Source organism: Elephantulus edwardii, unplaced genomic scaffold, assembly GCF_000299155.1.
Source record: "Elephantulus edwardii isolate Elephantulus edwardi_28Jun2011 unplaced genomic scaffold, EleEdw1.0 scaffold00032, whole genome shotgun sequence".
Lineage (NCBI taxonomy): Eukaryota > Metazoa > Chordata > Mammalia > Macroscelidea > Macroscelididae > Elephantulus > Elephantulus edwardii.
The window spans coordinates 12594777-12622115 of record NW_006399782.1 but is presented as its reverse complement, the minus strand read 5'-3'; the positions used below and the strand labels follow the sequence as shown (position 1 = coordinate 12622115).

Sequence of the window (27339 nt, the reverse complement as noted above, 5' to 3'; positions counted from 1 at the left end):
AGCTTAAAGCCCCTGATGGCTCTGGGCGCTGACTCTCACCAGTGGCTATGGATGAAGTCACAGGCGATTTTCAGCCAGCGCCAGTAAATGATAATTCTTGCTTGAAACAATTACTGTGGAAATAATTTTGCCTTTTTTCTTATATATATGTAATTCATGAGGATGGACTCATGAATTCTCATTATGAGAGTTAAAATTCACTACTGTCATTTTAATTTTGATGCTCAAATAGGTCTAGATTAGGACAGTTAAAGCCTCTTCACATTCATGCCTATGCCCTTTTGCTATGTCCCTGTCATTTTTCGAGTATATCTTTGCTTTCTGCCATAGCAAAGTGTTCTTGGCAAATTTCTTCTAAGTAGTAGCTGTGCTCATCTTGGCAAAGCTGTTCTGGGTACCAGATGTGCTCACCACTCATCATTATGGTACCAGGGCTTCCAAGCCCTAGGCAGACAGAGTTAGGACACGTGTATGTACATGAGTGTCTGTGTACGTCATGTAGTCATTCATTATTTCTGTTACTTAAAAACCATGTGCTCACAATGGAATACTATGCAGCACTCAGGAGCAATGATTTTGTAAAATACTATATAATGGAAGAATCTAGATCATTATGCTAAGTTAACTAACTCAATCTCCTAAGGACAAATACTGCATAAAACCATTATTGTAAAAATAGAAGGATAACTAGTTAGATGTGGATAAAAGTCCAGAAGGGGAAGAAGAAGGGAGCAGAGAGGTAGAAGGGAGGGGAGAAAATCACTAGGATGACAGAATTTGGTGAGTAGAGGGAGAGGCTGAAGGAATTAGGGAGGATCCTGTGGGAACCTGAATAGACAGCATAATAGTGGGCATAGATCAGTGGTGATTAATTTTCTAAAACACAGTGTGAAGGTAGGAATGTATAAAATGCAGGGTGTATGAATGATACACAGTGTATACTAATTTAGTGTGCAAATCAATATAAAAATAGAGAGGAGGGGAAAATCCCAAAACAAAAACACCTTGAATTCATACTGATACCTTGCAGAGAGGGTTTTTTTTTTAATTATTAAATTTTATTAGTTTTAATGAACATTTACAGGGATTTTGGGTTTTCATTCCTTCATTGCCGCACCATTCTCTCTACCCTCCTCCCCAGTTTGTTCTTCTTTCCCCGCCATCCAAATGTCTGTTTTAATTGTCCAATTGCCACAGTGCTTGTCAAAGTCAGTTCTGATTAATCTCCTTTGTCAGTGTGTCCTTTGCTATTCCCTCTCACTCCTCCCTGAGAGAGACTTCACCCTGATTCATAAGGAAAAGGGGATGGCATATTCTCTTAGCTACTTCCTGCTGAAAAGGGACGCTGTGGGTTTCAGGGTGAAGATCTTCTCTCACTACTCTAAAGGGCCCCTTTGGCAGTAGGAAACACATAGACTATTATGGATTGATTTTGGAATTTAGATGCACTGTTGTTAATTGTGCTTAGCCGTACGTGTTCATATCCTTGAAGATGTATCATGGGGGGGTTTGCAGAGAGGATTTAACTTGCCTAAAACGGATACATTACCTGGAAATTATTTAGTTATGATGTGCCCTTGAATTAGAACCATTCAACCTGCAGTGGATTTCAGAGGCAGTATATCATAAGGGAGTAAATTGTCCCTCTTTCTCCTACAGAGCAGCTGGTGAATTCCATCCATGTGCCTTTGGGATTGCAGCACAGCTTCCTACCATTAGACTTAGATTCTTTAAAACTTTATGGTTTGTTTGACATAGATGAATCTAGGAAAATGATGTTGAGTGGCATAAGTCATTAACAAAAAGATAATTGTTGTTGCTGTGTGCCATCAAGTCACTTGCAACTCATAGCAACCCTTTGTACAATAGCCCTGAAACCTGCTCTATCCTGTGCTAACCTTATTGTCTCTGACACAGCTAGCCCATTACCCCAGTCACGGAATCAGTCCATCTCATTGAGGTTCTACCTCTCTTGCATTGTCCCTCTACCTTTCCACGCGTGAAGTCCTGATCCAAGGACTGGTCCCTCCTTGCAACATCTCCAAAGTCAGTCAGATGAAGTCTCAGAATCTTTGCCTCCAAGAAGTAGCCTGGTTTCATCCTCTCTAGGACGAACCGGTTCTCCTAGCAGTCCATGGTATAGTCAGTACTCTTCTCCAGCACCACAGTTTCTGTCCTCCCTAATCATTGTCTAGCTTTTTGATGCCTAGGAAGTAATTGCAAAGTCTATGGCCTAGATCAAGTGCACCTTAGTCTCCAGTTTAGTATCATTGCTCTTTAGTATGCTGAAGAGGTCCCTGATAGAAGACTTTCCCAATGCAGTTTTTCTTGATTTCCTAGCTACTGGGACCAAGAATGTTGATTGTGGAGCCAAGCAAACTAAAGCTGTTAACAATCTCAATCTCTTCGCTGTCTATCATGATGCTGCCAGTTGGCCCAGTAGTGAGAATCTTTGTTTTCTTGATGTTGAATTTCAGTCCACATTTAAGATTGCAGTCCTTGACCTTCTGCAGCAAGTGCTTCAGGTCCACCTTAGTTTTAGCAAGCAGGATTGTGTCATCTGCATAACACAGATTGTTGATGAATCTGCCTCCAATCCTGATACCACACTTTTCCTCATACACCCAGCCTCCCGGATGGTCTGTTCTGTATATAAATTGAAAAGGTATGGATATAGAACACTTCCCTGGCATACACCTTTCCAAGTTTTAAACCATGAAGTATTTCCTTGCTCTTTTTTGATGACTGCCTCCTGGTTCATGTATAGGTTTTGCATAAGCACCATCAAATGTTCTGGGATTCCCATCTTCTCAGAGTTAGCCACAGTTTATTGTGATCCACATAGTTAAATGTCTTTGCACATAGCCAATGAAACACTTCTCACGTTAGCTATAGTATCCCTAGTACTACGGCCTCTTCTAACCCCAGCCTGTACACCTGGAAGTTTTCTGTTGATGTACTTCTCCAGTCATTTTTGGATACTCTTCACCAAAATCTTGCTTATATGTGATATTAATGATATTGTTTGATAATTTCCACACTCTGTTGGGTCACCTTTCTTTGTAATGGGAACAAATAGGTCTAGTCAGTTGGCCAGGTGGTTGTCCTCCAGATTTCTTGGCACAACTTGGTGAGTGCATTTAGGGGAGCATCTGTTTGTTGAAATATGTCAATTGCTATGCCATCAATTCCCAGGGCCTTACTACATTAATATGAAAAGCTAAGGAAGGGGTTTCAGCCTTAAATATGGATCAAGAAAACAAAGATTCTCACCACTGGGCCAGTTGGCAGTATCTTGACAGATGGTGAATAGACTGAGATTGTTCACAGCTTCAGTTTGCTTGGCCCCACAATCAACACTTTTGGTACCATCAGCCAGGAAATCAAAAGATGTATTGCATTGAGAAAGTCTGCTGTCAGGGACCTCTCCAGAGTACTGAAGAGCAAATATATTTGAACAAATAGAAATAGTAAGTATCCTGAAGAATCTCTCAAAATGTCATTTAAGTTTTGTCGCTTAGCTAACAGTACCATGTATATCCAATTCTACTAATTGAGAGAAAACGCGAACTCATTGCCATCAAGTCAAAACTGACACACAGCTGACTTTATAGTGTCTTTTTGGAGGCTATAAATCTCATGAGAAGAGACTTTCCATCTTCTACCAAGCAAGTGCTGATGAGTTTGAACCTCCAGAGATGGCACCTTTGGATTAGCACTGCAACTCTGTATGAACTTCACCACCAGAGCTCTTACGAGACGGGAAGGAACTAAGTATAACTGCCAATCAATTAAGTAACCCATCAATTAAGTATTTAATGATATCTACATGTAACTGCTGGTGGATCTGACAGCCAGCTTGCAGCTGTGCATTTAAAACTTACTATGAGTCGCAAACGACTCGACTCGACGGCACATAACAACAACAACAACATGTCAACCAGTCTAAGATGGGCTTTCTGTAGTAAAGAAATTTCAGGGAAAAGAAAATAGCAAAACATAAAGAACAATAACTGGACAGTTTAGTTCTCAACTTAAAAGTAAAGATTACAGTAATACAGATGTGCAGGAATGAGCTGAGTATTTATTGAAGGTGCTTTGTCAACCCAGTAAGTTTTAAATGCACAGCTGCAAGCTGGCTGTCAGATCCACCAGCAGTTGCATGTAAGCTAAGGTTGTGGAAGTCTGCTTTCATAAATATCATAGCCTCAGAAGCCCTATCAGACATTTCAGCTCTGTCCTGCAGGATCACTGTGAGTTGGAAGTGACCCAAAGGTGATGGGCTTGTTGGTCTTTCGATACTGTCTATTTTAAAGGCGTTTTGATGTATTATGGCATCTAATATTTATTTGCAGAAGCTCCGTTGGCCCAGTGGTAAGAAGCTATACTGTCAAATCAAAAGCATGTGGTTCAAATCTACCAGCTGCTCTCTCACGCAATTTATTGCCTCTGAAAAGCTACTGGAGAGTCAGTTATGAGTTGGTTCCTACTGGATGGCACGTAACAACAGTATTTACAACATTCTCTTGAGGCAGGTTTTAACCACAGCATACACACTCAATGACTGTGAGAAAGGTGGGCAGGCTTTTCCCATTGCTATTTACACCCTGAGAAACCTGAGGGAGGGTCACTGTGAGTCATAAATGACCCCAACAGCTGTGATTGTGTGCCCAGATCCACAGCTGACATTTGGCCCAATTTGTAGTTAAGACTTTTCCACCACAGTTTGAAGAATAAGAAAATTGGCAAGGTGTAATGGATGCTCACAGTCTTTATTTACTTTAGCAATCTGCTCATCGTGCTGCCACAAGAGGCTTCATTCGGTATGGCTGGCGCTGGAGTTGGAGGACTATGATGTTTGTGACTATATTCAAGTAAGTGATCTCTGAATTGTTTATTTATTTATTCTTTTTTTTTTTTTATGTGTGTACCATCAAATTGGATCTGACTGGTACAGGAGGCGATTGTTCCTCCTTCTTCAGCAGAGCATCTGGTGGATTTGAACCGTGCACCTCTGGGATTGCAGTGCAGTTTCCTACCACTAGGCCAGTGATCTCTGAATTGTGAGAGAAGTTCCTTGTATACTATAAGGAACACATCTTTTGAGCAAATGGGACCACTGAAAATTGAAAACTCTCTGTAGAGTGATTAGTAGTGCCTTTTTCTCAAGAATTTTTGTCGAATGATATAGAAGACTGGTCAGTTGTCATTTGTTGTCTTCCAACCAGTCATATGTTGATACCAAAAAAGAAAAGAAAAGAAAGCTAAAACTTCTTTATGTTTCTATTTTTAAGTGATGTATTTATAGCAGAAATTTGATAATTCTTTCATTTATTCTTTAGCAAGAGAAGACTTACCTGGAAAGTCTGCCTGCATATTAGCAGTTTGAAGCAGGAATGACATCCACTTCCTAAACACCATGCCTCTGGAAACTATGAACTTTTGATAAATGTCAATAGTTATAGAAAAGCTTCAGTTCTTTTGTTCATGCAGTCACTGTAAGTCATGTGCAGCTTGACAGCAGTCAACAACAACCACCACAAACATGTTGAGGAGGTGGAGGCAAAGATTGACCTAGTAAACTCTTTTAAAATAATATTTGTCACTTAAATGAAAACAGAAATGGAAAAGGTAATAGGATGTGTTTTAAATCTTTTGGTCTCTTCATTTCTCCCTTCTTCCCAGCACAGTGAATACTGGTCTAAACGTGTACCGAGATAAAAATGCCCTAAGCCATTTTGCTGTTGCTGGAGGTAAGGTGTTTTTGTTCTTATTTATGTTTTAATCTTTTCAAATAGAGTTTAGGAAATGCTTAAGAACTTAGAAGATAGAGTCTGTGAGTGCTTTACTTGATATCCTATCACCTTTTATTTAACGTTCATGTAAAATGTATTTATGGAGAAAAAGCATTGAAAAAGCTTAGCTCTAGGTATTCAGGTGTTTATGGTGAATAAAATAGACACAACCTTTGCCACCATCTTCAAAGAATTTTATGATCAGGGTGGCTGGTAAAATAAGTTGCTATGATAGAGAAAGGGCACTCTGGTGGCCTAGTAGGAAAGAGTTGTGCTGCCAACCCAAAGGCAAGCAGTTCTAATCTACCAGCTTGGAAGAAGGTGGGCAGTCTTCTTCCATATGATTTACAACCTCTGAAAACCTGCTGGAATGTCAGCCGTGAGTCAGTTCCTTATTGACAGAACAATGATGACATAGAGAAACTAACAAATAGATGAGATACTGGAATCAAATGTTAATAGGGTGTTCAGAGAAGGTCTTGAAACTAATAATGCTTGGAGGATAAGAAAGAACAGACCTTAAAATGAAAAGTGACTCAGAGCATCAAGATTGAAGATTCTAAGCAAGAGTTTCTCAAACATGGATGAATTTGACTAGAACATAATGAGTGAGGAAAGAGAAGTTTGAAATTACACTGATGAGATGAATTAGTAAGGGATTACATTTTGTGTGTGTGTGTGTTAAGTTTGAGTTTTATTTTAGTTATCTGCATCTGAGAGCTCTTCTTTGAAATGAACATTGACACATTTTAAAAAATGTAAGAGAAGGTAACTGCCGCATGCGTTCACTCAGATTTACATATGTCTCTCACACATGTAAAACACATACATGTATGTCAAACAAGCATTTTAAAAAGTACTTAGAAAGAGTTAAGCTTACAAAAAGTTGGAAAAATAAAAATCATGTAGAGTATACCATTTACCTCTTACATCCATTGGCTCAACTGTGCATAACACTTTATTCCATTTATCAATTCTACTTTCTTGCTCTTTTATTTTTTATTTTTATTTTTTTTATTTTTGTGTGAGTGTACCGTCAAATCAGATCTGACTGGTACAGGAGGAGATTGTTCCTCCTTTTCCCGGCAGAGCATCTGGTGGATTCGAACCGTGTGCCTCTGGGATTGTAGTTGCAGCTCCTTGCCACTAGGCCACCAGAGCTCCCCCTCTTTCTTGCTCTTACATACACTCTTTCTTTAGCATATGTGAATGTATGCAGACAAATGTACATAAGCAGAATTATCTGAGCTTAATTTTTAATATAAACATTGTAAAATATAATGTACAACTAGGCATTAACAGCTTTGGGGTAGGGAGGAACCCAAATGAGTTACTGTCAAGTGGATTCTGACCCCTGATGACTCCATGAAGTTCTGATGGAGGGTCAGCTATGTAGGTTCTGATTTGACAATGAACAACAACACTGCTCTCACTAGGCTTTTCTTGGGAGCCACACTTCAGAAGCAGACTACTAAAGCTTTCTTCTGTGTTGACTCTGGGAGGATTTCAACTGCCAACCTATTGATTAGTAGCCCAGTACTTTCCTGTTTGTATAACTAGACCCTGCTTTTTGACATCATTCAGACAGCTAGAATTTCCTTTTCTAATTTTTAAGCATTTTTTAAAATGGCTATTCATAGCCTCAACTGTTCGTATCCAAAGCAAACCTTTGTCTTCACTCTCCTTGCTCCATTTCCTGTGCCTGCTGTTGTCTTCCCAGTCATCTACCTCTTTAAATGCCAAGACCAGAAGCTGAGGAATGATAATATTTTTATTATCCTTCTTTCTAACCATCTAGTTCTATAAATTATACTAGATAGATAGATACATAGGTAGTCACTTGCTTCCTTTTGTTTCTTACTAATACCAGGTTATTATGTATAATCTGGAACTATTCATTTACATAATTATCTTAGTTACTTTTTAAAATTAGCTGTATTATTATACCTTTCATCTGCTTGAAATTCAACAGTTGTCCATTACTCTAAAGATTGTGCCCATATACCTCTCTTTTGCGCCAATCTTAAAAATCTATTTTGATTTCCAAAACTGCTCATATTTTTGCTTTACATATTTTGGTTCCTCTCACTGAATATACCTTCCTCCTCTTAGAAGTAGTTTTATAAAACCCCAACTTTATTATTCAAGGTTACAATCATTTGTTAGCCTCTACTTCTGTAAGGCAACTTTCCTAACCTCTGTTTTCTTCTCTTTATATATAAGTGTCCCCTGTGTTTCTATAATTGACTAAAAATAGTTTATCAAACCATTTATAATACTAAGTTGTTATGATTATTTTACTTCTTTACTAGATGATTTAGATGTTTGTCTTTTATATCACAGACACTTGACATGTAACTGGGTAAAATAAATGTTTCTTGATTGATTGTAAAAATGACTATTAAAAGAAGAATAAAAAATTTACCTCTCATACAATATAAATTTTTACTTCAGACCAGCAGTCACCATCATACTTAATAATGTAACACTCTCTGATAATTTCTCTTGAAATCAGAATCAGGTCAGGTTGTCATCTTACATCCTTACTATTTGGCATTGATCTGATTTTCATAATAGTACATTCAGTGTTTGAAATAGATGAAGAACTTGGCGCACCGTCTCACCAAAAAGCAACAGTGAAGCTAGACAGAATTAAATACACATGTCTTTAAAGGTGCTTGATATTGACCAAAGGCATATAGAAAATTGAGGAGCTTTTATTTTAAAATAGCTACTGAAAGACTTGCTGTGAAGGGTCAAGGACTGCAGCCTTCAGTATGGACTAAGGCTCAACGTCAAGAAGACAAAGATTCTCGCCACTGGACCAATTGGCAGCGTCAGGATGGATGACGAAGAGATTGAGAGTGTTCACAGCTTCAGTTTGCTCGGCTCCACAGTCAACACTCTTGGTACCAGCAGTCAGGAAATCAGAAAGCATATCGCGATGGGAAAGTCTGCTGTTAGGGACCTCTCTAAGGTACTCAGGAGCAACAGTGTCTCTCTGGAGACTAAGGTGCGCCTGATACAGGCCATGGTATTTGCAATCGCTTGTTATGCATCAGAGAGTTGGACAATGACTAGGGAGGACAGAAGGAGAGTGGATGCTTTTGAGCTGTGGTGCTGGAGAAGGGTACTGAATGTACCATGGACTGCCAGGAAAACAAACAGATCCATCTTGGAGAGGATTCAACCAAGCTACTCCTTGGAGGCAAGGATTCTGGGGCTTCGTCTGACATACTTTGGACATGTTGCCAGGAGGGACGGGTCCTTGGAGAGGGACATCATGCTTGGGAGGGTGGAGGGACAGCGCAGGACGGGAAGACCCTCTATGAGATGGATTGATTCGGTGACTGGGGTAATCGGGATGGGTGTGTCAGAGGCGGTGCGGTTGGCGCAGGATAGAGCAGGGTTTAGGGCTGTTGTGCATAGGGTCGCTATGAGTCGGAAACGACTCGATGGCACATAACAACAACAACTGAAAGTAAGAATAGTAGTTCTTAGTTACTGTCAAGTCAGAATGGACACATAGCTGCCCCTCCAGCAGGTTTTTAGAGTCTGTAAATCGACAAGAGGAGATTGCCTATCTTTCTTCCACAGAGCACTTGGTGCATTTGAACAGAGTGTCTGTGTTGGCAGTGCAACTCTACCACTAAGCCAAGAATAGTGGTAGTCTGTAGAATTTTAGCCTGGGATTTTTCTACCCTCCAGTCCTCATGTCTGTGGTGCAGGAATTTTACAAGGACAGGACAGGAGGCCAGCAGATCTGCTGTTGGAGTGTACTGACTTCATTTGGAGCAAAGCACAGAAAATTCCTTTTCTAGAGGTATTTCTGAAAACAGCTAACCTGATATTGCTCTAAACAAGTAATATAGATCAATAGACCAAGCAGAAATTTATCTTATAACATGTAGGTAATGAGATGTCCAAACAGGACTTTCATAAGATCCTGCCTCTCTGTGGAGTTCTTGAACTCTGTGCACATATTTTAAATATTCACACACACTCTAAAGAGACGAGTAAAAGGCAAGTTGCCTTTAGGTGAATGTGAGACCTGGTGAATGCAGAAAATAAAAACTAGGAAAAACTTGCAAACTAAAATGAACTTTGAGTGAATTTCCCGAGGCAAGGATGGATACCTTGGGCAAGAGTAGGAAGCTCTTCTAGCATAAGGTGTTTAGCACAATCTCTGAGGAGTATATTTGCCTGATTACTAAGATAGGACAGTTCTGAAGAAACTAGACATAAAAACTGAGCAGAACTGCACTGCAATCCCAGAGTTACGCAGTTCGTATCCACCAGATGTCCTGCCAGAGAAGGAGGGGTAATCTCCTCCTGTACCAGTCAGATCCAGTTTGACGGTACACACACACAAAATAAAAAAAATTAAAAAATAAAAAAAAAACCAACCACCAGCAAAACCCAAAAACTGAGCAGAGAAGATTTGTCCAGGTAAATCAGTACATAAACAGAACTGTAATCAAACCCATGGGGACGGGGGAAGGAAGTTGCAATTCCAGAGTCTCTACAATATATTATCTAAAAGCTTAGATTTTAACATCATCAACAAAAATCACAAGACATGCAAAAGCAGTGGGGGGTGGAATTAGTCATTTGGAGGACCCTGACAAAAGATTTCAAAACAGGAAACCATGTGTGAAGCTAACAATGACTCATTAAATATATAATATTATTACAGAAATAGAAATTACAAAAAAGGTTTAAATGAGGATTTTAGAGTTGATAAAAGTATACTTGAAATTAAGAATTTAGTGGGAAAGAGGAGTTCAGTAGCAGAAGTGAAATAAAAGAAGGAAAAAACAGTCAATGTGAAAACAGATGAGTATTTATAATGTGTTCTGCAAGTGAACAGCCTTAGATACTTGTGAGATCTCATCAGGCATACCAGTGTGTTTGTAATGGATGTGCTTGGTGGAGAAGAGTGAAAAGGGCAGAAAAGGTATTTGAAGAAATAATGATTTTTTTATTCCCCAAATCAAAGGAAAAACAAGAACTTAAACATTCAGGAAAATCAAATTCCCAAAGGATAAGCAGAGAGCCACACACACTTAGACATATCATAGTAAACTGTTGAAGGACAGAAAAAATCTTGAAAGCATCAAGTAAAGAATTACTCATCATGCAAGGAACATTCATTTCCCCCGCCTCCAATTAGATTTACAGAAAAGTCATCAGAAATAATGTAAATCAGGATGAGATAATCCTGAAAGTGCTGAAATGAATAAGCTATCATCAAAGAATTCTATGTTTAGTAAAACTATTCTTCAAAAGTAAAGATAAAGACATAGTTAGATAAAAGACTGAGAATTCATTGCTAACAGACCTGTCTTTAATCTGAAGAATTTTCTGCAAAAAGTCAAGGACTATAGTCTTCAATATGAATTCAAGCTCCTCATCGAAAAACAAAGATTCTTACCACCAGGCTAGTTGGTATCACCAGGATAGATGGAGAAGAAATTGAAGCTGTTAACAGTTATAGCTTGCTCAGCTCCACAATCAACATTCTTGGCACCAGCAGTCAAGAAATCAAAAGATGAATTGTGTTAGGAAAATCTGCTGTTAAGGACTTTTCTAGAGTGCCATAAAGCAACTGTCTCAGTCTAGAGACTAATGTGTATCTGATCCAAGCCATAGTCTTCACAATTTCTTGCTATGCATCAGAGAGCTGGACAATGACGGATGACAGAAGATCATTCGATGCCTTTGAGCTGTGGTGCCGGAGAATAGTATTGAACAGACCATGGTCTGCCAAGAGAACAAACAGGTCTGTCCCAGAGAGATTGGGACCAGTTTGTTTACTTTAGGCCTGTGGCCAGAAGGGACCAGTCCTTGGAGAAGGGCATCATTTTTGGAAAGGTGGAGAGTCAGTGCAGGAGAAGAAGATCTGGGATGTGATGGATTGACACAGTAACTGGAGTAATAGAGATAAGTATGTTGGAGACAGTAAGATTGGCTCAGGACAGAGCAATGTTCAGAGCATAGGGTTAGCATGAATTGCAGGCAAGTTCTTCAGTCTGAAAGAAGCTGAAACCAGATAGTAAAATGGATAAACAAAAATAATTAAAGAGCACTAATAAAAGCACTCTTTACTCAACAGACTGAAAGAGATCTGTATTTGTTCCCATTTCCAAAAAAGGTGACCCAGAAGAATGTGGAAAGTATTGAACAAGATTGATAGTAACACATGCCAGTAAGATCTTGACAAGTACATCAGCAGAGAGCTGCCAGAGATTGAAGCTGGATCTAGAAGAGGCTCTGACACCTGGAATATTTATTGTTGCTGATGTCAGATAGATCTTGACTGAAAGGAAGGAGTGCCAGAAAGACATCTACTATGTTTTATTGACTGTGCAAAGGCATGTGACTTTGGGAATCTTAACAAATTGTGGTAATGCTGAAATGAATGGAAATTCCAGAACCATTGATTGTGCTCATGTGAAACCTATACATAGACGAGGAAGCTGTTGTTGGATCAGAGAGGAATGTTACATGGATTAAAAAAAGGTATGCATCAGAGCTGGACTTTTTTTTTTTTTTTTTTAGAGCTGGACTTTTTGAAGAAGATGTGGCATCAGGATTGAAGAAAGACTCATCAACAGCCTGCATTATGCAGCTGACAGAGCCTTACTTGCTGAACGTGAGGGGAACTTGAAGCACTTGCTGCAAAAGATCAAGGACTATTGCCTTCAGTATGGATTGCATCTCAACATCAAGAAAATAAAAGTCCTCACCATAGGGCCAACAGACATCATGAGAGGTGGAGAAAAGAAATTGTCAGTTATTTAATTTACATGGATCCACAATCAACAATCTTAGTACCAGTCAAGAAATCAAAAGACTTGTTGCATTGGGAAAATCTGCAGTAAGGGACCTCACCAGTATACTGAAGAGCAAGGATGTTACTTTGCAGACAAAGGTGAACCTGAGCTAAGCCATTGTCTTTTCAGCTATTTGCTATATATCTGAGAATTGGAAACTGAATAAAGATGACAAAAAAAAGAATCAGTGCCTTGATTTGTGGTGCTAGAGAAGAGCACTCAGTATCTCATGAACTGCCAGGAGGTTGAACAAATATGTCTTGCAGAAAGTACAGGCAAGATGTTTAAAGCGAAATATGGTGAAACTTCACTTCACATACTTTGGGCATGTTGTTAAGAGGGGCTGTTTCTTAGAGAAAGACATTATACTCAGAAAAGTGAAAGGTCAGCAAAGGGAGAAAAGCCATTAGGGTCACAGAGGTGATGAGGATGGCACAGGTTAGGGCAGGTTTCAGATATTATGTTCCTAGGGTCGCTATGAGTTGTAATTGTCTTGAAGACACCTAACAAGAACAAGTAAAGACACTCTGGTGGTGCAGTCCCTAGTGTGGTGGTTACTATCCAAAAGGCCTAGTGTCTCCATCAGTTTGAATCCACCAGTAGCCCTTAGGGAATAAGATAGGTTATAATTTCCCTTTAAGATTTACAACCTTCAAAATCTGATAGATGGTTGGCACAAGTAGGAATCTACTCAGTGACATTAAATTTGGTTTAAATGAGTAAAGATATGGTGCACACATATTGAGGGAGTTCTGGTGGCCTAGTGGCAAGAAGCTGTGCTGCAATCTTGAAGGCATGCGATTTGAGGCCACCAGGAGAAGGATGGGCAGTTTCCTCTTATGTGAATAACTGCCTCTGAAAACTTGCTTGAGGGTCAGGAATAGATCGGTTCTGACTCTATGGTACATAATAATAACAACAACAATAATGATAGGGGAAGTAGTTCAAATCTACAGGCTTCACTGAGAGAAAATGATGAGCAGTCTCCTGTAAAGATCTACAGCCTTGGAAGCCCAATAGAGGGTCACTGTGAGTCAGAAGGAAGCTCTGGGGACCCGGTGGTAAGGAGCTGAGCTGCCAACTCAAAGGCACAAGATTCAGATCCACCAGCTGCTATGTGGGAGGAAGATGGGCAATCTCACAGAGTTAAGCCGTAGAAATAAAAATAAGATTTAACTATTTTTTTGTCTGTAAGAGACATGCTTTAGGTTCAAGATACATATAGGTTGAAAGTAAAAAGATGGAAAGTATATACACCAGGCAAATAAGAAAAAGGAGACTGGAATGACTATAGTAATATCAGACAAGATAGATTTTAAGCCAAAAATTGTTATCAGAGACAAAGGAGGACATTTTATAATGCTAAAAGGGTCAGTCAATAAGAAGATATGGCAGCTTCAGAGACTTGCTGAAGGGTCAGCTATAGATTGATTCCAATGCTCTGGCAGTGAATGAGTTGAGTAACTTAACTTCAGAGTGAATGTCCATATCATGCAACTAAGATTTTTTGTTTCTCTGAACCTGTTTGCTAATGATAGTTAAAGCTCCCCATGTATTGATTTTTAAGGTTACAATTAAATTGTAGTGGTGAACTAAAAAATGTGAAATTTGTGAATAAGATTTACTGTACATGATATGTAACTGATCTATGAATAAAAAGATAAATATACAGATAGATACCTTTAAAATATAAAAGTAAACGAGGCTTATCCATTGCACTCTGGATGTGCTGACTGCTATAATTTCCCCAAATGTGGGAAACTACTGCATAATTTGTGGTGGTGGGGAACTGTGCTTGTGCTCTTCCCTATTAAAAAAAATAACCTAGACAGTAATGAAGATATTTGACCTCATAAAATTTTTAAAATTAAGCCTATGTCATAAAAACAGTGCTGTTATTAGTTACTGTCAAGTTGAAAATAACTCCATATCATTGGAGATATTAATATCAATAACAAAGTGTTATGTGCAGGTGACAAATAGAAGCCCCTTCATATCAGAAAAACAAAGACACCTCACTTGAAGATTGGACAAAAGATAGGAATTTTTAATTCACAGAAATAATACAGCTAGTTTTGAAACCGAAGGTCGAAACAAAGCTAACAGTATTTTGTTATTAATCAGAGAAATCCAAGTTGAAATTAGGAACCGTAGCTGCCCTCTCCAGCTGAGAAGAAAAATAGAGGATGCACAAGAACAGAAACTCATGCTTTTACTGAAAAATTTGTCTCTTTTGGATAACAGCCTAGTGGTTTAAATAAAAATCTTTACATGTTGCCGCAAATGATGGCTATAGGTGTCATGCACATTTTAATTAAAAAAGGAACATCATTGGTATGAAGTGTATTAATGCATTTATTTGTTAATTATTCAGTAATACACAGAAAAAAAATGTGTTTCTAAGCACGATCATCAATTTAAAAGTGTTCAACAATGTGTTAAAAATGTTTATATCCTTTGACCTAGAAGTTCATCTTAAGGAAACAAATCTATAGAAAAATTAATGTATAAGGATTATAATCACATGTTTTCTTAAAACAACCACAAATAGAAAAAATGTTGGTAAAAAAATTGTGGTATATCCATGCAGTAGAACTGTGAAGAACTTTAATGATACAGAATTGATACATAAAAATAAAAATTCAGCAGGTACAACATGGCTCTAATTTGATTTTTATAAATACTGTATTTTTGGGGTGGGGGAAAGACTAGCTATATATACTCCAAGTTTATTATTGTCTCTGGGCAGTAGGATTAAAGATCATTTTTTATTCTTGTAATTTAGAATTTTAAGGAAAAATTAATATATACTAAGACCTTTTCAGCATTTTCAGAGGTAGTAAATCACATGGGAGGAGATTGCCCATCTTTCTCCCACAAAGCAGTTGGTGGGTTCAAACGGTATGCCTTTGAGATTGTAGCACTGGTTCTTTTTTTTTTAATTTTTATTTATTTTTTATTTTATTTTATTATTTTTGTGTGAGTGTACCGTCAAATCAGGTCTGACTGGTACAGGAGGAGATTGTTCCTCCTTCCCCGGCAGAGCATCTGGTGGATTTGAACCGTGCAGCTCTGGGATTGTAGTTGCAGCTCCTTACCACTAGGCCACCAGAGCTCCCCTAGCACTGGTTCTTAATACTAGGTCAACAGAGCTCCCTAATAAATGCTACTATTGTTGTTGTGTACCATTTAGTCAGAGCTGAGCCATAGATGACCCTCCAGCGGGTTTTCAGAGTCACTGGAGGAGATTGCCCCATCTGTGCCCCACATGTAGAATAAAAAGATTCCGCGTGCTGGCCACCAGGTGGCAATGTAGACTATATGCTTCCAGTTTGGAGCCTGGCAGAAGGCATTTGGGGGGTTTTTGTTTTGTTTTTACTTATGGAAAGATTTTCTTGAAGGAAGAAAAGAAAGCAGTAGAGGTGAAGAAATTACAGATTTTTAAGGAGTGTGGGCAAAAATGAAGCGGATTAAGATGTTAGATCTACTGGATGGATATATTGAGGCCTTAGCTTTCTGGAGAAAGTTCTTAGCTACTAACCAAAAAGTTAGCGTTGTGAACCCACCAGCTGCCACTCAGGAGAAGAATGAGGCAGTTGACTTCAATAAAGATTTACGGCCTTGGAAACCTTATGGTACAGTTCTACTCTGAATTGAAATTGACTTCACAACACTGGCTACTTTTGGTAAAGGGGTATTTTTTCATTTAAATCTGCACAAAGAGTATATAGTCATTTTAGATTCAGGAAATTCAGGCTATGATGTTATTTTAATACTGAGTTCATGAAGCCTACTTAGGCTTTGTGTCCTTTTTCTAAGAAGGAAATTTTTAAAAATGGAATTCTTGTATTTAAAGACGGCTTAATACTGACTTTGTTTTAAATAGCTGTCACAGGAAGCCTTTTCAGAATAAACTTAGGCCTGCGTGGTCTGGTGGCTGGTGGTATAATTGGAGCCTTGCTGGGGTGAGTGTTAACATAATTCTATTCTAAATTGACATTATTTTCATTAATGCCTTGGCTGTGGTTAAAAGGTGAATATAAAATGTTGATTTGTAGTGCCGTCATTCTCCTTACTGGTTGGCTTTTCTTAAAAAATTAGAGAGCTTTGCCTTTCCTTCCATCTGCCTACCCTAATTTTTTTTTTTATTGTAATTGTGATTTTAATGAAAGTTTACTGAAATGTTGAACCATTTTACACTCCCACCAGCAGATTGGAACCCTTATCCACCCCAGTTTTTAATGAGATATTTATGGTATTTTCTTTTTTCCAGTCTCAATAGATTATTTCTACTGTTGACATTATTTTAGTTGTCCTATACTGAGATCTGATGGCTTCGTGGTAAAGACTTATTCTCAAAGACGCATGGTTCATGGGAGACAGATGGGCATTTTTTCTCTCTTTCATTTACAGCCTCTGAAAACCTGCTGGAGGGTCAGCTACGAGTTGATTTTGACTCAGTGGTACATAACAAAAAGAACAACATTATTAATAAAGTGACTTGATTTGAAGGGAAAAGTTGAATTTAGCAAAAAATAATTTTTAAAGTTAGGGATATTTACTTTATTATCATATTCATTCTCTTTGAGAAAATAGGGACTAGTATTGCTATAATAATTTTAATCTAAATGAATCTCTCAGTGGATGTGACTTTTCCCCATATTGGTTATAATGGTTGTACCAGACTCTTAAGTTTTATTATTATTACTCTTTCAGTTTTATTATTTTTATGTTTGTGTACTGTCAAATTGGATCTGACTGGTACAGGAGGAAATGGCCTCTCCTTCTCCAGCAGAGCATCTGGTGGATTCAAACCATGTTCTTTCAGGATTGCAGCGCAGCTTCTTGCCACTAGGCCACTAGAGCTCTCGACTCTTAAATTTTAGCATGTTTTGGTAGTCTTACCATCCTAAATCAGAAGCATCTCTTCCTCCCTAGCTGGAACCATTTCAAACCATTGATTTCCTAGAAAGTTATAGCATAGAAGCTTTTTGCTAGAGCTTGAGAAATACATATTTTTCTCCTTCTCCTTGCATATTCTTCATGGTTGGTTTGTTGTTTTTTTTAAAGCCAATTTATAGGTTTATTTATAGCTCTGTTATTGTTATTACCAATTAACTTTAGAGATTTTCATGATTGTTGTTCAGACCAGGAAGAATAGTGCCTCAGAATCTTTTCTTATTTTACAAGTATGTTTTAATTTTCGTGTTTGCTTACCTGTTCATGAACAGATGGCTCTGTACACATCCTCATGCCTTAGCCGAGATTTTCCACGTTGCTGATCAACTGGCTTTTTCTCTTAAACTTTTCCTCTGCTTTCCCCTTAGCACCCCTGTAGGAAGCCTCATGATGTTACTTCAGAAGTACTATGGTGAGACAATTCAAGAGAGAAAACAGAAGGATCGAAAGATACTTCATGACCTCAAACTGGAGGAATGGTAAGAAGCATAAAACTGAGGAATTTGACTTTTTAATCCCTTTATTATTGTTATGTGCTTTCAAGTTGGAAATAACACGCAGGTGACCTTGCAGCGGCCTTCCAGCTGCAGTAAATTACATGGGAGAAGATATCTTTCTCCCTGGAGAAAATTACTATCTTTCTCCCTTGAGCAGCTGGTAGATTTGAACTGCCTGCCTTTGAGTTGGCAGTGCAACTCCTTACTACTAAGCCACCAGAACTTCCTAAATAGTAGTGACCTATTAGCCATAAATATTCTAAATGGCTACTAAATCAAAAGTTTATTTTTACTGAGTCCTTAAGCAGCGTTGTTATGTTAAGTGCCATTGAGTAGATTTCCAGCTCATAACCTGTGAACAGTAGGTGGAACCCTTGCTCAGTTCCACACCATCTCATGATCAACACCATGCAAAAGTCCTTTGTTGCAGTCCCTGTCCATCCTTCTCACTGACTGTCTTCCTTAAACAATAGACTTAACTTTTTAGAACTCTGTCACTGGGTTCTCCCTGTATTCAGTTTTCCCCTTCAGTAACATGTTATCATGGTGCCTTTATTGTGATTAGTGAACTTTGATGGTGTAGTCCACAGGGAGTTGCACTAATCCAAAGGCCATGCATCTCAGGTGATTTGAACCCACCAGTAGCGCTGAGGGAGAAAGATGAGCAGTGTTTTCTTGTGTGAATTACAGCCCCCTTGAGAACTAGCTGGAGGGCCAGCTATGAATTGGTACCACCATGATGGCAATGAGAAAGTTATAGTTAATGAACGAGTATTATCACATTATTATTAATTAAAATCCATAGATTATATTATGGTCACTCTTTTTGTAGTGTTCAGTTACATGGGTTTTGACAAAAGCATACTATCATGTTTCTACCGTTATTGTATCATACAGAACAGTTTCACTACCATAAAAATGCCCTGTTGTTGATAGGGTCACTGTAAATTGGGGTTGAGTCAATTAAAAATTATAGAGAAATCAGTTAAGTTGAAAATAAGAAATAGAGAAAATCACCAAAACCAAAGATCATTTAACCAAGAGATGTAAGAATTTGGAAATTCCTAACCATTTTTTTACTTAATTTTTTTTCTATTTATTTCTTCGTTCTTCTCTTAGTATTCCTAGTATGCGTTTGTCATATTTTATAATTGATATTAACGATTCTTGGATATTCAATTCCATTTTTCTTTCTTTCCTTTTCATTTTAGGAGGTTTCTTTTTTTTAATTAAATTTTATTAATTTTAATGAACATTTACAGAGATTTTGCGTTTCCATTCATTCATTGTTGCACTATTTTATCTACCCTACCCCCCAGTTCGTTCCTCTTTTATTTTCCCCCTATGAAAGTCTGTTTTAATTGTCCAGTTGCCACAGTGCTTGTCAAAGCCAGTTCTGATTAATCTCCTTTGTCATTGTGTCCTTTGCCATTACCTTTCACTCCTCCCTGAGAGAGACTTCACCCTGATTCATAAGGAAAAGGGGACGGCGTATTCTCTTAGCTAGCTACTTCCTGCTGAAAAGGGATGCTGTAGGTTTCAGGGTGAAGATCTTCTCTCACTACTCTAAAGGGCCCCTTTGGCAATAGGAAACACGTAGACTATTGTGGAGATTGATTTTGGAATTTAGATGCATTGTTATCAGTTGTGCTTAGCCGTACATGTTCATATCCTTGAAGATGTATCATGGAAGTGTTGCAGCCTAGAAGACACAAATTTAACTAACAAGTTAAAAGTACATGAGTCAAAAATTAAAAAGCAATAATATTCCAAGTAGAGCTTCTAATAGTGGCACAAATCAAGTTACAGAGGGAAGTTAGTTCTTAAAATAAAAGGCTTATTGACTAGCATTTTGTCTATTATAGTATAAAGGTTAGGAACCACAAAGATGTAGAGACTCAACTATGTCATTTATTGTTCTTAAGTCTTGGACCAAATTCCATCTACCACTGGGTTGTTTTATAGCTCAGAAGTCCCCATGCAAGGCAGAGGTGAAGTAAGGAGCTGCTTATGAGGTTTTCTGTCAATTCCAACAACTAAGAAATAGTGTGATGAGTTGGGACCTCAGAAAGCTTAGGACCAAATAGTAGGCTCTTGTGTCCAGGAGAAAACGAATATACTTACCAGTAATGTTAATGCTCATCCACAGCTCTTCTGGGAGGATCTAAATTGTTGAAGGAGGTTTGTATTAACATCTTTTCAAGCCTACAAGTCTTCTCTTGGCAGTGTCCAGTCTACTCATGAGCCCATTCAAGTCACTCAGCATTTCTATTCCTTTTTTTTATTTGTGACTATTCCTTTTCATTCTCCATCTATCATGATGTTGCCTTTTGGCCTAGTGGTAAGGATTTTTATTTTCTTAATGTTGAGACGTAATCTACATTGAAGGTGCATCAAATCCTCGTTCTTTCAGCAACGAAGGTTATGTCCTCTACATAATACAGGTTGTTGATGAGTCTTCCTTATATCCTGATGCTTCTTTCTTCTTCATAGAGTCCAGCTTCTCTAATGACTTGTTCAACATACAGATTGAATAGATAAGAGAAAGGATACAACCTTAACACAGATATTTCTTCATATTGTTCCCTTGATCTTTTCAGACAGCAGCTTCTTGGTCTGGGTATAGTTTTCACATGAGCACAATTAAAGTGTTCTGGGATTCTCATTCTTCCTAATCTTATACATAATTTGTTGTGATCCACACAGTTTAATTTCTTTGCATAATTAAAAAAAAATGAAGTAAACATCTTTCTGTTTTTAACCAAGAACTAGCTAACATCAGCAATGATATCTCTCATTCCAAAGTCCTCTTCTGAATCCAGCTTGAATTTCTGGCAGTTCTCCGTTGATTTTGCTGTTCTAACCATTTTGGATAATCTTTAGCAGGATTTTACTTGGCATGTGATATTAATAATATTGTCTAATAATCTCCACATTGTATTAGATTACCTTTTTTTTTGTGGAAATAAGAACAAATATTATTCTTTTCTAGTCAGTTGTCTTCTAGATTCCTTGGCATAGACTGATGAGCATGTCCAAGGCTGAATGTGTTTGTTGAAATGTCAGTTGATATCCCATCAATTCCTGGGGCCTTACTTTTCACCAGTGTCTTTAGTGCAGCTTTAAATTCTTGCTTAATTACCGCTGGTTCTTGATCATATGCTACTTCCTAAAATGGTTGCATGTCAGCCACTTCTTTTTAATTCATTGACTCTGTGTATTCCTTCTGTCTTGACTTTAACAACACACATGTTGTTATTGTTGTTGTTAAGTGCCGTCGAGTCGCAGGCGACTCATAGCGACCCTACGAAGGAGAGTCCTCAACGCTTGGGTGTCTCTCATCCTCTCTCCAGGTTCATAGGGTTTCCGGAGGCAAGCTGTTTACGGAAGTGGGTGTCACTCTTCCAAACTTGTTTTAATCGGGAAGCTCCACACTACTCACTCTCTGTCTGCATTGGGTAACCAGCCATTAACGCATTTGACACATCAGTGTCACAGTGTTCAGCCTCACAGCAACCACAAGTTACCGCTGTCTGGAAACTTGTACACCAGGGTTATATGACCTAGAGGAATGTCTGAACAAAAACAATGAAAGACTGCCCTTGGGCCCTTCAGGGTCTTACCAACCCAGCACGCCCAAATGCTGGCAAAGTCCTTCCATCAGACCCCCTGTTCATCTGGCATGTCCGCTCTGCTGACCCCCACGTGGGGCCCAAAGAACACCAAAATTGCCCTGAGCCCTCAAACCTGCTGTACACTCAAACCAGCATATAAACTATATTAATAATGTTGTTAGGTGCTGTAAAATCGAATACAACTCATAGCAACCCTATCCTATCCTGTGCCATTCTCATCATATCTGAGATACTTGAGGCTATTGCTGCAGTCACTGTTTTGAGAGTCTTCTCAACAAATGAGTTTCCTTTCTTTTGCTAACCCTCTACCTTTCTAAGCATGATACCCCTCTCCAAGGAATAGCCTCTTATAACAACGTGCTCAAAGTATAGATGTCTTAAATTCCAAGTTTGATAACTTAATAATCTTTATTATATCTAGATCTGATTCAAATACTTACTATATTCACACAGTATTTTGTTAAGTTGGTTTTCATGACTTTTAATATGTTTGTTAATTTTTTGTCTTGAAAGCTGGACTTTTTAAAATATGTATTGCATTGTCTTTTTTTTTTTTTAGTTTTTCCTCCACTCCTAAGGTTAAGAAGGCCTTTAGTGTGAGGTTGTGCTGTTCTCTGTAGAAGCGAGGCTGTGCCTGTTGTTTACTGTAGTTGCCATATGCTAAACTTTCCCCTGGTCTTATGGTCTTCTTTGTTGTCTGTGGGATCCACTGTTGTTGTTGTTGTTGTGTGCTGTCAAGTCTCTTGTGACTCATAGCGATCCTATGATCCTCTTATAGAGCCCTAAACCTTCCTCTATCCTATGCCAACCTCACTGTCTCAGACATAGCTCCCATTACCGCAATCACTGAATCAATCCATCTCATTGAGGGTCTTCCTCTCCTGCGCTATCCCCCCACCCTCCCAAATATGATGTCCCTCTCCAAGGACTGGTCCTACCTTGTAACATGTCCAAAGTATGTCAGACGAAGCTTCAGAAGCCTTGCCTCCAAGGAGCAGCCCGGCTTTACCCTCTCCAGGACAAACCTGTTTGTTCTCCTAGCAGTCCATGGTATATTCAATACTCTTCTCCAGCACCACAGCTCAAAGGCATGAATTCTCATAGCATGCAACTGCGAAGACTATGGCCCGAATCCAGCACACCTTAGTCTCTAGCCTGACATCGTTGTTCTTCACTACTCTGAAGAGGTCCCTGACAGCTGACTTTCTCAGTGCAGTTAGTTTCTTGTTTTCCTGACTGCTGGTACCGAGAATGTTGATTGTTGAACCAAACTAACTAAAACTGTTAACAATCTCAATCTTTTCACCATCCATAATGATACTGCCAATTTGCCCAGTGGTGAGAATCTTTGTTTTCTTGATGTTGAGCTTAAATCCGTATTGAAGGCTGCAGTCCTTGACCTTCTGCAGCAAGCCCTCAGTCCCTCCTCAGTTTCAGGAAGCAGGGTTGTGTCCTCTGCATAACTCAGGTTGTTGATGACTCTCTTCCACCAATCCTGATGCCACATTCCTCCTCGTACAGCCCAGCATCTCGGATGATCTGTTCTGCATACAGATTGAAAAGATATGGAGACAGAATACATCCCTGCCAGACACCTTTCCCAATTTTGAACCATGCAGTGTCTCCTTGCTTTGTTCTGACGACTGCCTCTTGGTTCAACTATAGGTTTCGCAAAAGCACAATCAAATGTTCTGGGGCTCACATTCTTCTCATAGTCACAGTTTCTTGTGATCCACACAATCAAAAGCCTTTGCATAGTCTGCTGCTCTCTGCTTTCTGCCAAGATCCATCTAATATTGGCTATAAAATTCCTACTACCACAGCCTCTTCCAAATCCAGCCTGCACATCTGGCAGTTCTCTGTTGACATGTTGTTCCAGTCGTTTTTGGAAAATTTTCAGCAGAATCTTAATTGCATGTGATACTAATGTTATTGTTTGATAATTTCCACACTCTTTTGGGTCACCCTTCTTTGGAATGGAAACAAACATTGATCTCTTCTAGTTAGTTGGTCAGGTGGCTGTCCTCCATTTTCTTGGTACAACTTGGTGAGCACATCCACGGCAGTGTCTCTTTGTTGAAATATGTCAATTGGTATGCTGTCAACTCCTGGAGCCTTGTTTTTTGCCAATTCTTTGAGAGCGACTTAAACTTCCTGCTCATTACTACAGGCTCTTGCTCATACATTATTTCATGAAATTCTTCTGTGTCAGCCAATTCCTTCTGGTACAGTGACTCTGTATACGCCTTCTTTCTTTTTTTAATGCTTCTAAGGGTGGATTTTTAAATAAGGTATGAGCCTCCAAGTTTTCTTAGTTGTAACCCCTTGTTATGCAGGAGCCCTATTGACATGGCAATACGGTTCAGGGAATGGGAAACTGATCTTATGGTTAAATTTAAGTCTTTCAGTGCTCTTGGGCTGGGACCTTCGCAATACTGCTCTGCCTTTTTTTTTTTTTTTTTAAAATTAACTTTAGATGAGATGGGAAGTGTAGAGAGAAAGGGAGTTGGGTATTTCCTTTCACTTTTACCAAAGGTTAAAATGGCCTGAAGTTGAGTTGGTTTTTTTTTCTTTCCCCGCAGTAATGGGTTTAAGAGGCCACACTGGATACTCCCCCGACTCCATGTTGTTTTGGCTCTGATAAAACTCTAACCTAGATGCTGGTAAAAATACCTATTGCTAAGGATATTTGCTGTTGGGTACCATTGTGTTAGAACCTACTCATAGCTGACCCTCTGGTGGATTTTCAGAGGCAAGTAATCACATGGGAGGAGATTGCCCATCCACCAGCAGAGCAGCTGGTGGCCTTGAACCACTTTACCTTTGGGATTGCAGCGCAGCTTCTTACTACTAGGCCACCAGAGCTCCCTAAGGATAATGTTGGTGTTATGTGCCATTGACTCCTCTGCGACTTATAGCAACCCTTTGTACAATGGCCCTAAGCCCTGCTCTATCTCTTGCCAATCTTATCATCTCTGACACACCTATCCCTATTATCACAGTGACTTAATCATTTCATTTCATCGAGGGTCTTCCTCTCTGTGTTGTCCTTCCACCCTCCCATGCATGACATCACTCTCCAAGGACTGATCCTGCCTTGCAATATGTCCAGAGTAGACAAAGCTTCAGAATCCTTGCCTGGCTTCACCCTCTGCAGAACGAACTTGATCTGTTCTGCGTATTAAGGACTGGTTAAGGGGAGAGAGGTATTGAATGTGTAGGCAGAAGTAGAAAGGGATGTCGGTGGAGCAGAGAAAGGGGTGGGTCAAGACACATGTGGCAAGGGTGGGGAGCAACACTGAATCTGTAAGTCATTTCTCTAATTGGGTAAATGTCTTTCATTTGCTCCTTTCTGTAAATGCTTGTCTGTCAGATACTATTATAAAAAAAAAAAATTAAGACAGACTAGGAAGAAAGATTGGCATCTACTTCCGAAATAACAGGTCTTCAAAAACCCTATGTACAATAGGGATGATGTTGTTGTTATGTGCTGTCGAGTCGCTTGCAACTTATAGTGACCCTATGTACAACAGTCCTAAACTCTGTTCTGTCCTGTGCCACTCTCATTGTCTCCGACACATTCATCCCGATTACCCCAGTCACTGAATCAATCCATCTCCTAGAGGTCCTTCCCCTCCTGCGCCTGCTCTCCACTCTCCCAGTCATGCCTGCCCTCCACTTCTCCAAGGACCGGTCTCTCCTTACAGCATGATATAATTGATGCCTTTGTGCTGTGGTGCTGGAGAAGAGTATTGATTAAACCCTGGACTGCGAGGAGAACAAACAGGTTCATTTTAGAGAGGGTGAAACCATACTGCTCCTTGGAGGCAAGAATTCTGAGGCTTCGTCTGACATACTTTGGGCATGTTGCAGTCAGTCTTGGAGAGGGACATCACGTTTGAGAGGGTGAAGGGACAGTGCAAGAGAGGAAAACCCTCGATGAGATGTATTGATTCAGTGCTTGGGGTAATGGGGGTAGGTGTGTTAGAGATGATAAGGTTGCTTAGGATAGAGCAAGGTTCAGAGCTATTGGACATAGGGTCACTATGAGTTGAAAGCAACTCAATGGCATGTAACAGCAACAACACAGAAATACAGAAATCTGGCTGTAGAGATAGAAAAGAAAGACAAATCTGATTGTGTAAGGAAAACACAAGTACTAATAGCCTAGAAAAAGAACGAACCTATTATTTGGAAATTATGTCTTCATAAATATACATATTTAGTGCTATCCTCTCTGTCTTTTTGCTACTTAGGTTACTTTTTCTTTTTTATTTTTAGGTTAATACTTTTATAGCTTTTGTTCTGTTCCTACAAAGTGTGGCAACAGAAAATTTAACAGAGATGCACACCCTGTCCTTCCTTGAGAGCCCTGAGACAAGTGGAAGCCAGCCAGTGAGGCTAATACCTCAGTGCAGGGTATTTTGGCCCCTTAATGTCACTTTGAGGCCCAGAGTTGCAACTATTGGACCCAGTGTCATGTAATATCTTAGGATTAGGTACAGGTTAGGAACAGGTTAGGAGAGAGAGAAAAGTCATATATTTGAAGTGCAAGTGTCAGAATTGGCTCATGAGTTGTCAAACAAAAGTAGGGAGACTAAGAATATGATCCCTCTCCCTTTTTTCCGATTACTATAAGAACTAAAGAAATGGAACCATACTCAATCTCTCTTTTTTATCCTTTAATTACAGGAAATCCAGGCTGCACATTACTGAGTTCCTCCCTGAAGACATTGAAAGTAACTTACAGAAGAATACTTCTGAGGAGGATGCTAAGAAAATTGAAGCTCTGCTAAATCTTCCTAGAAATCCTTCATCAGTAGATAAACAAGACATGGACTGAAATTGTTCTGGACTTGAAAATCATTGACAAGTTGAAAAAATTCTGTTCTTATGATCATTGTCAGGCCACTGCTTGATTGGCCTACTGGGCCATGACCCTATCTAGTAAGCACTAGCCCGGGTAGTGGCAGTGACTTTTTCCTAAAGAAAAAAGAACATCTTCACTTTACTTAGTCTTAAATTTAAATACATGTTTGTATCTAACCAGTAAAGATGGAAATATGTACAGGTATGCACTGCTTAATATCCATGATATGTTTTGTGACATAGGATGTTAGGTGATTTGGATGTGTCCATGGATGTGGGCCAGCTGGGTGCTCTGGCCCAGGAGCTGCTATGCAGTGCTCAGCCTGGCCAACCCTACCTGTATCTTAGAACAGCTCTTGGCTGGATCCCACTGGCCTGGTGGCCAAAGAAGCTCTTGCCGCCTCAGATGAGCACTCTACCACATCCTGCCTGGCTGGGCAGCCTTCTCTAAGCCAGTATCAGAGAAGGCCAGCTCACCTGGGGGAGACTGCCCAGGAAGGGGAAATTCAGGCCAACGGGACGAAGGGGAGCACACTGAGTAGAAAGTGGGGACTGGAGCTGCTGAGTCACAGGAGCCACAAGAACAAGGGCTGCCAGTGTGGTCTTATTCTTTCATCACTACAGACGATGTGGCTTCTGGGCCTTGTGCCCAGTTGAACAAAAGTTGAGTCTCCAAGCTCAAGATGAGGCACTCAGGTAACACAGTGACATGACACATGGATGTACGTGCAGTCAGGTGTTGCCTGAA

General features: G+C 39.4%; 1 protein-coding gene across 1 annotated transcript in view; it reads left to right on the top strand.

Moving 5' to 3' along the window:
- The window catches only part of TIMMDC1 (translocase of inner mitochondrial membrane domain containing 1), a 38026-nt gene extending 11461 nt beyond the window's left edge, over window positions 1–26565 (top strand). The window contains exons 3-7 of the mRNA XM_006884320.1: window positions 4786–4874; window positions 5686–5753; window positions 16518–16596; window positions 17959–18069; window positions 26415–26565. Of these exons, the coding sequence (XP_006884382.1) occupies window positions 4786–4874; window positions 5686–5753; window positions 16518–16596; window positions 17959–18069; window positions 26415–26565 (498 nt within the window). The remainder of the gene's footprint in view (window positions 1–4785; window positions 4875–5685; window positions 5754–16517; window positions 16597–17958; window positions 18070–26414) is intronic.
- The last annotated feature ends 774 nt before the right edge of the window (window positions 26566–27339 follow it).